General features: G+C 35.9%; 3 protein-coding genes across 4 annotated transcripts in view; 2 read left to right on the forward strand and 1 right to left on the reverse strand.

The window, feature by feature from the left end:
• The window catches only part of EVI2B (ecotropic viral integration site 2B), an 8,200-nt gene extending 5,368 nt beyond the window's left edge, over positions 1–2,832 (forward strand). For both annotated transcript variants that reach the window (XM_019647024.1, XM_019647023.1), the window contains one exon: positions 1,079–2,832. In XM_019647024.1, coding sequence (XP_019502569.1) covers positions 1,094–2,452 — 1,359 coding nt within the window. In that variant the 5' untranslated portion in view covers positions 1,079–1,093 and the 3' untranslated portion in view covers positions 2,453–2,832. The remainder of the gene's footprint in view (positions 1–1,078) is intronic.
• The window catches only part of NF1 (neurofibromin 1), a 246,631-nt gene that overhangs the window by 82,743 nt on the left and 154,115 nt on the right, over positions 1–9,773 (reverse strand). The window lies entirely within an intron of this gene.
• The window catches only part of OMG (oligodendrocyte myelin glycoprotein), a 2,848-nt gene continuing 2,156 nt past the window's right edge, over positions 9,082–9,773 (forward strand). Inside the window, exon 1 of the mRNA XM_019647025.1 lies at positions 9,082–9,356. Coding sequence (XP_019502570.1) covers positions 9,354–9,356 — 3 coding nt within the window. The 5' untranslated portion in view covers positions 9,082–9,353. The remainder of the gene's footprint in view (positions 9,357–9,773) is intronic.

Genomic DNA, 9,773 nt, shown 5'->3' on the forward strand with positions numbered 1-9,773 from the left:
TTTATAAATCTCCTAAACCTAGAACAGGTCCTGACACAAAGATGATGTAAGTATGTAAGTAGCTGCAGGACGACCTTACCACCTGGATAGAACTGACTCATCCAAATTCAAAGGTCACTTTAGGATTTTAGCTGAGGACCTTGAGTTGAATTGAATCCTTTAAAAATATGAGATCCTACCATAAAGATGTAGTGCTAAACACTGGTGATAATGCAAAGACTACTAATACAATAGGCTGTGCATAAGAAGCGTACAAAGGTAGTGCCATTAAAAATAGAGAGGCTGGGAGAGGAGTCAGTTTTGAGATGCAGCTGAATTGTTTTAAATATGTTGAATTTACTGATAGTGGGATATATACATGGAAATGTCCACCAAGAAATCATACAAATGGAACTAGAATCAAGGAAATTTGGGCTGGGTGTACAGGTTTGGGAGTTATGGCATAAAGGTGAGAGGTGAAACCTTACAGATTCAGGATCAAAGAAAAGCAGATAAGATGACAACTGAATATCAACTACCCACATTTAGGAGACAAAAACAAAAACAAAAACGGAGCTAGTGATGTTAACATGAAAAGAAGACTCTTACAAAGAGATCCTCAAAAAGTAGTGAAGGAATAGTCATTAGCATCAAATGTGGTCAAGAGGGAGAGAAAAAAGAGAGAGACAAAAGAAAAGACCTTTGGATAAAATAATAGATGGTTACCGGTGTCCTTCCAGGCAGCAGGATCAATAAATACACTTCAAATTGTAAAGGGAGAAAAGGTAGAGAGCAGGTGGAACCGGCACACAGACCCTATGTCCTTGAGAAGTATGACTGAAATAAAGCACTGGACTGTAATGAAGCTAAAGGGGCAGCAAGGCCAAGTACAGATCTTATGAAAGAATTAAGAGAAATCACTGCCTATGAGGTCTCAATGTAGAATGGTAAGTTAAAAGTATATTCAAAACTTGTTTACACTAGCTTATATAGGATATCAAGTCCAAATTAGGAATAATAAATATTAATCAAGACCTACCTGCTTTATACCAGACACCTAATTGTCTTTCTTTCTTTTATTATAAAACCACTGGTAAAGAGGAAACGTTCTGAAATGGATCCCAAGTATTTCATCTTAATTTTGTTTTGCGGACACATGAACAATACAGTTTTCGCAGAAAAAGAAGCAATGACAACAGAGAAGCAGCCACAACCTACTTTATTTACATCACCAAGGCCACAGGTCTCAGCTAATTCTCAAAACACAACAGGGAATCCTTTGGGCCAATCAACACAATTCAACAACATGTCCTCTAGACAATCAATGCCAACTGCCAAAGTTATTGCTGGAAAATTAACACTAGCTGCCAATGCCACTTCTGAAAAACCAGCAGCCCACACTCCTGCTGGACAACCACTTGCCTCTAACACCACCAGACAACCAACACCAACGGCCAACTCCTCCTCCCAACAAACAGCACTACCTGTGTTCACCTCTGCCAGACAACTACAAACATCTGCTCCTGCTTCCTCCAGACAATCGCCACCATCTGTCTATACTTCTTCTCAACAACTATCATCTGTCCACACCTCTTCTAAAACACCAGTACCACCAACTGTTCCAAATCTATCCACACAACCAACATCAATTAGGAGTACACCAGGATTCTACCTAGAAAGTCCCAGTACAACTCCACATGAAACTCCCAGTACAATCAGTTCTGAATCACTAGCTGCCATAATAGCTGGTACAATTCTGTTATTTTTGTTGGTAGCTATAATCATTATTGTACCATGCAAATGCTTGAGAAAACCAGTTTTAAATGATGAAAACTGGGCGGGTAGGTCTCCGTTTGCTGATGGGGAAACCCCTGACATATGCCTGGATAACTTTAGAGAAAATGAAGCACCCACAAAACGAACATCAATTATTTCACTTATGACCTGGAAACCAAGCAAAAACACACTTTTAGCAGATGACTTAGAAGTTAAGTTGTTTGAATCAACTGAACACACTGAAGAGTTCAACAGCCTCAAAAGAGAAAAAATAAAAGATCAAGTAAACGGTACATCGGAGGAGAGTGCTGGTGGATCAACGATCGGCACTGCTGTTTCTTCCTCAGATGACACAGACTTGGTTCCACCACCTCCTCTCCTTGATTTGGAAGGACAGGAGAGTTACCAATCTGACAAACCCACAGTGACAATTGTATCTCCTCTTCCAAATGATTCCATCAATCTCCCACCACCTCTGGATGGTCTCGATCAAGTCTGTGAAGATCATAATTCTGAGTTCAAACAGCCATTTCTGCCTCCCCCTGACTCACTTAACTTGCCTGGGCCACCAGGAGATTGTATGAAAACCCCAGAAAATTCCAACAGTGAGGTCCAATGTCAGGAGTTCTCTATTCTTCCTAGCTCCGATCAAGATCTCAATGAAGCCTTGCCACCCCCACCCACAGAAATGCTATAAATATTACAAGTTGCTTTTTAGCTCATTTTCCATCCTTCTGAAAGAACCTTATCTTTTGTTTTTCTTCATGTGATGAAATATATTAAATGGCAACTGGTAGCCAATTTTGATTTTTTATTCAGGAACCATCTGAAATGTGCTCAAAGCCCATGTGCATAGGCGGAACTTCGTTTTTAAGAAAATATGTAACAATGATCTACTTACTGGCTATAGCACCAAACTTTAATGTATAGCACTTTTTACATGATGGTATACGTCAATAACTTAACTATTTTGGAAACAAACTATGTGTACTTAATATTACCCAATAGATTTTTTTCCCTGAAAAGCTGTGTATCAAGTTACCTTGAATAAATAAAATTTTATTTTTCCATTTCAAAGTTTGAGGTAGATGAAATGAAAAATTAAATACATACTCCAATTTTTAAATGAAACTCCAACTTTTAAATTAATACCTCAAGTATTAAATAAATATTCTAAGTTCATGAGGGTGAGTGATTAAAATGCATGTTTGAGAATTGAGAAACTTCCTTTTAGCTCTCATTGGAAATAGTAAAACAAACATTAAAACATCAAATTGGGGGGTTGGGTTGGGGACATTTACTCTGAAAAAAATATGAGTATGCACCAGAAGATGTAGACATTTTCTTGTCTTGTTGGGGGAGCACAAATTTTGAAACTAGCCTATTTAAACAGTTTCTTTTTTATACACCTTAAGAACCCAAAGAAAACAAAGTCTTACAAAGGGGAAATAAAAAAACACTTCCATGGCTTCATTCCAAATTTGGATGATTTTTCCAGGAAAAACAGATTGTATCAAAATACAGATGGCTATCAATTTTCACTAAACTCATACATTTTTGACACTATACATTCAAATTCTTAAACCGCCTTTCTTATGCAGAAGTTCATCTTTTATCCATTATCTAACAAGTGATAAATCTGAGCTACCAGAGTAAGGATGGGCCCAATCTTTGTCAAAGTCAAGGTGGGGAGAGTGTTCATTTACCTGCGCTTGTGTAGGTGTCAGCCTCTGCCTGAAGAAGCACTCCTTAGACCAACAAGCACAAATTCTTCCTCCTTACCCGTGCCCTAACTCCTGGGGGAAACAGTAACTTAGAATGAAGTGTGGTGGCTTTATTGGAAGTGTGGTAGCTTAACGTCGGAGAACCTCTCATAGTTCTGGGAGTTTTAAGAACAAAATATGGTATTTATTTGTAGCATGGTGTTCAAGAAACTAACGAAGTTCCATCTTTAATAAAAACTAGCAGGCTTTTGCACATTGAAATTTTATATACGTTTCTCTTTAAATCTTTTAAGCCATCCCTTACTGACCATTAAAACGTTTAATCTGCAGGAAACACTTTCCTGAGCTGCTCATATTTCCTGAATAAGCATGATGTTTATTGTCAGGTTTCATTGGTTCTCTTCTGTCTTCCACATTAAAAAGTTTCCTTCATGTGTTTTTCAAACTTTGCATTTTTAAGGTTAATTTATGCAGTGGCAATCAGGAATTTAAGCATTTCCTATGGTTCTTTTGAATTTTTATATTCTAGTTAGAGTAAATAAGACATATTTTATATTTGGTCAAGACTTTAACATCCCTTAAATCATCATAACCTTTCTCATTTTACCTGTAAGATTGTTACCTAACGGGCTCTTTACACACTTTTGCTCTTCTTTTTCATCACCTTCTTTCCTGACCTCTTGAAAGATGGGTATTGGGAAATATAAGGAAATACCAAGTCTCATAACTAAATCAAGAACTGATGACCTGCTTATAGTCTTGTCTGATTTCTTTAAACACTACAGGCAGCTTCTCTCCTTCTGCTCTTTGTATAACAGAAGAACAGACTACAGCCAGCAGCTGTTTTTGTTTTTTGGTTTTTGTCTTTTTAAAGAAATTCTCTGATGAGGGAAAAATAATTCCCATTTACTGCATACAATTTTTCCCTACTGAGGTCAGTGGAAGCTGGGCAGCCAAACAGTGGCAATTCTTGCTTAATCAGCAGGAAGAAATGCAAGCTAATAAAAGAAATACAGGGGAGAAGAAAATGTTGGAACAAAGAAAACCTACAAAAAAGATGGAAGAACCAGGATCCAGAGGGGGGAAGTTGATTTCATGGATGTGGCACCAGCACAAGGCACAGGGTAATTAAAAGCAGACTGAATTTACATACCACATACCAGTCGTGCTCTTACCACATCAGCATTAACCAGATTCAGAAACAACACTGATGACCATCTAGCTCAATTCCTTTTATTTGTTAACTGCTGAGAAAACAGGCCCAGAGAGAGTAAGTGACTTGCTTAGAAGGGGTACTAAAAACTGAGTCAGTTCCCTGATTCCTGGTTCAGCAGTCTTCACTAACATAGGACCACAGAGCACCTACCTACATGCACTGCACAACATACATATGTCACACATGTATTCCATTGGGTGTTGGTGCTGAAGACACATTGAATTAGAAGAGGGAGACCTGTAATTGTTGTTCTTACCTAGTTCTGATCAAAAAGTAAAGTAGCAAAATATTTGGGTGCCTGTCATTAAAACACTGTGATACTGGTACGTGACTAGACCAACAGATCAATGGAACAGATGGAAAGTCCAAAAATAAATCTCAAATCAGTGGGGAAAAAGAATTGGGACAATTGGATATGTATTTGGAAAAAAATAAAATTGGACCTGTACTTTACACTACATTGGAATAAACATCAAGTAGACCAGAGTTCTAAATATAAAACATGAAATTATACAAGAGGAGAAAAAATGAGTGGATTCCTTTATAATCTGAAAGCGGGAAAAACCTTCCTAGCTGAGACACAAAATCCAGATGCAATAAAAAAAAAAAAAGAAAAAGAAAAATCCAATTATATAGAACTTTTACATGGCAAACAAAACAGAAACCTGCCATAATAAAGTCAAAAGGCAAATGGCAAACTGGAAAAAGAAATTTGCAATTTAATGACGTCAAAGGGCTACTATCTCTAAAATTAAAAACAAAAACAAAAAAACTCCTAAATACAGAGGGAGATGGGAAAGACCCAAAACACAATAGAAAAAAAAAATGTGCAAAACATAAAAGACAGTCAAAGAAGAAAGGATTTAAATAGGCCTCAAAAACATATATAAAGATATACAACCCTCCTCTAATGCGATGCATTTAAAATCACACTGAGCTACTATTACCTTTATTGATATAAATCCACAAGTTCAACAACAAAGTCTATGGCTAGGATCTATAGTATCAGACACCCTGACACATTGCTGGTCGGGCTGCAAAATGGTACAGTCAATAGAGAGGAATGTGGTAATAACCAGAAAAAGTCCAAACGCATTTACCCTTTTACAGAGCAATCCCACTTCTAAAAATCTTTTTCAAAGATTCATTGGACAAAATAGGAAATTACTTAGGTGCAAGGGTATTCAGTGTGGCATTATGTGTAATAGCAAGCATCTGGAAACAACCCCGATGCCCACTGAATAAACCATGGCACACTCCCAAAGGGAGTGCTATGCATCATAAAATGAACGAGAAGGATCCCTATGCACTGATATGGAGTGATCTTCCAGATGTATTAAGAAAAAAAGATGTATCACAGCTTATTTAGTATGCAACCTTTTATATAAGAAGGAGATACATACACATTTTTGTGTGTTTGCAAAAAGAAATACTGGTTAGGGTACAACCAAAAGCTAATAAAAACAGTCACCAACAGAAGGAGGAAGAGAATAAGGTTGAGGAGTGTTAAAGCAAGATTTCTCTAATATACCTTGTTATTAATATGTAGTTTTGACTTAAACAGTCCCTAAAAGCTGATACTAACTGCAACAAATGAACCCAACTTTATATAAAGCTGGTGATACAAAAATATAGAGAAAACAATTCTTTTAAGTTGAATTAGAACACACAATTGATTCATACATCTTTAATGAAGTATATTCTAAGGACAAAAAGAGCTGCAAAGAAATCAAACTTTATTCAGTAGTTTGTAATCTAATTGTCTGCAGCAGTACTGGTATGATTTTGAAACTATTATATAGGAATGATACAAATAAGCAATTATGTTAATGTTGTTAGGAACCATTTATAGGAAATATGGGGGACAGAGGAACAAATTAAATCTTCACAAGAAAGCAAACAGATAATCCAGACGAGGGACATTCTAGAGAATCAGTGACTGAATTGTGGCAACAAACTGTGGCATGGAGAGAAAGTGGGGTGGTGCGAGGAGGGACGGACCCACCTGGATTCTGACCTGATCATTTCTATCTTGTCAGTTGTGCCATACTTTTAAAATACTTTACTCAATACTTCCTAGCTGTTTTCAGCAGGAAATTAAGTCTGAATAGCCAACTATATTACCCAAATTAGAGAATATAATACTTCTAATCTCAAATAGGCACAACAAATGTTATTCACTTAAGAAGATAAACTGATTGGGTTTCTAAACTATTGATGAACAGGAGTTCCCTGGCAGGTAATTTGTTACACCCTTCACAAGGTTGGGATAATATATTCTAGGACAGTATGTTTCACAAAATAATATGTAAATGAATTTACCACTTAGTCTACAATATAATAGTTGCCTAAATAGTTGTAAATCCTCACTTGACAGACTTATCTAAAACAGAATGTGTCTGAATAATATCTGAAATAAACTGTAACAAACACTTAGGCCTATAAAATTATTTTTTTAGATTAACAGTAATATACTATTATATTTCATGAGAATTTCTAAAAGCATAAGGACCGTTACAATCCAAATATATTAAAATGTTCCCCCTTTTTCTTTTTGAGGATTTTATAATAATCTCTGAAGAAAAGCAGCAATTTGGTATGTCCCCAAACTTAAAGTTGAGAAACACTGCCACTACTACTATATTGGAATTTTCTATTATATGTAGCACAATCTAATCTCCATACAGCCTAAACCTAAATTCATTTGACTCCATTAGTTAATGAAATAACATGTTCTTTGTTTGAAACAAAAGTTCTTGTAAGTATAACGGAATTGGAGAACTCTACTTCCACATTAATATAATGAGAGTTCCTAAAATTTCAGTGTTTGGTAAACTGACCCTCAGTCACATCCCTTGAAGTATAACATTAACATTTGATCTGAAATAGAAGAAATCTAAATGTCAAAGCAATCACTCCCTACTTCCACAACAATATTGTTGAATGTAGCATTTTTAACACATTCCTTTTAAGCACTAAGATTGATGACTGGTTTCTGAAATCCATAGAAAGAATCTTATTTAGAGTCCAAGGCTGAACCCTCAAAGTAAAGTGGGAAGAAAGTCCCCAATCAATAATAAATTTCTAACACTGCAGACTTTTAAAATGTACTTTTCAAGGAACATTATTTTTATACAAAAGGAGACTCCTAGAGTACAGTTTGTTTTGTAAGAAAATTAACTTCAAAGTTTAATACAATCAGTTCTAATTGGGGCAAAATTTGGGATAAAAAAATGGGACTAATTTAGAGAAAAATAAAGGATTTTGTAACTAGACATAAAGGTATTTTCCTTACATGTAACCTGCTACTGATTGCTGGTTTTTCAATGGTAACAATATGTAATGAAAATGCCATAACTTTATTTGCTTTCTTTTCTAAGGTAAACTGGCTACTCTGGAAATTAGACTTGCGTTTTAACAGATTATTTATATAATCAGCCCATTAAAGAGTGGAGCAGAAGCTATCATAAATTGGGTCTCTTTTTATGAATTGCATAACCAAACTTTTCCCTTTTACACAATTTCATGCAATTTTAAAAGTATAAATTGCTTTCTCAGAAGATAAAATGTGCAACATTCTTTAGAAATGACCTGAAATTGATGCTATTATTTTTAAAACATAAAATCAACTAGGTGGTCATTCATATAGTACAGAGTCTCTGGAGAAAACAATACACATACCCACTTACCAAACAAAGTTTTAGGAAGAAAAAAAATTCCTTAACCCAAAAGTCACAAAATAAAATGTTTATTTTAACATATGAACTAATAATTAAAAGCATAAGATGCTCTATGATGTCACTTACATGTGGAATTTAAAGAACAAAATAAAAAATGAAAAAATAAAAAATAAAAGCGTAAGTTGCTCATTTAAAAATGTAGCCTCGCTTCTTTGCGTGTAGCCTGGGTCAAATATCCTTTGTATCAGAAAGGTAAAGACAAAAATAATCATATGTAAGTACTTCTGTACTCCCCCAAAAGGAAGGTGAACATTTAAGTGGTTGATACATTTGAAAAGCTGATTATACATAATAATCACCATGTCAGGGGAACACATAAAAATCAAACAGATTGAATTATGTTAGAAAGTGGCATGACAACGGTACCATTTTAGAAAAGAACATAGAAAGGCAGGACTTAAAAATAAACAACTAATATCTTAGAAAACCATCCACAAGGAAGCTGAAATTCATTTTCAACATGTAAAAAACAGTGAAGAGTGGAGGCAGGAAAAAGAACCACACATTTCTCAGCAGGCAAATGTTTCAAAATGTGGAACCTAAGCTCAGACAAAAATATCCGGAAACGAGTAAGGGCCAAGTCGAATGTGCATGAGGCATCGCCTTCTGTAGCAGATTGGAGATATACAGGTATGCTTAACTCTGTAAATTAAAAAAAATAAAATAAAAAATTGGGTCTATTTTGTTGCGTGTGCACCTCTTGCAATAAATTTGAGTCAGCACCAATGACAGCGCTGCAGTCCTCCTCGGTGGTGCTGATCAGGTGGTTGCAGAGCTTCGGCTCACAGCAACACAATGCAGCTGAGCAGGCAAGCACAGCCCACAGCCAGAAGCCGTGGTGCCTCTGCTCCCGAACAGGGCGACCTCTAAGCTTAAGTTGCCCGGAGAAAAGGAGATGCTGATGCTGAAGACGACACTATGGTAAGCTGCTATTTCAATCAGTAAAAGATCAACTTTGGAATTTTTTTTTTCTCTTTTTAAGAACAAGTCAATGTTAGGATTGAATATAGATTCCATAGCAAGTGCATGCACCAGAAATTTGCTGCAGTGTCAGTGGAGGAATTTATTTGCAATATTCATTCACTTTGTAAATATACACACTTGCTTTCCGTTAGAATCGGCACTGAAATATGCAGGGAATAAAAAAGCACTTTATAAAATGTGGGGTTTGAAGGTATGGTGTTGGTTTAGATGTTTCAAGTGCCTTAAAATGTTTTGCAAGGATATATTTATCCTAAAAAGACAAAGATGAATTTGAGTATTGTTTTAATATCTAAATAAAATCTCACCCGACACACACACACACACACACACACACACACACACACACACATTGAC

The sequence above is a fragment of the Hipposideros armiger genome, unplaced genomic scaffold (assembly GCF_001890085.2).
Source record: "Hipposideros armiger isolate ML-2016 unplaced genomic scaffold, ASM189008v1 scaffold_108, whole genome shotgun sequence".
Taxonomy (NCBI): domain Eukaryota; kingdom Metazoa; phylum Chordata; class Mammalia; order Chiroptera; family Hipposideridae; genus Hipposideros; species Hipposideros armiger.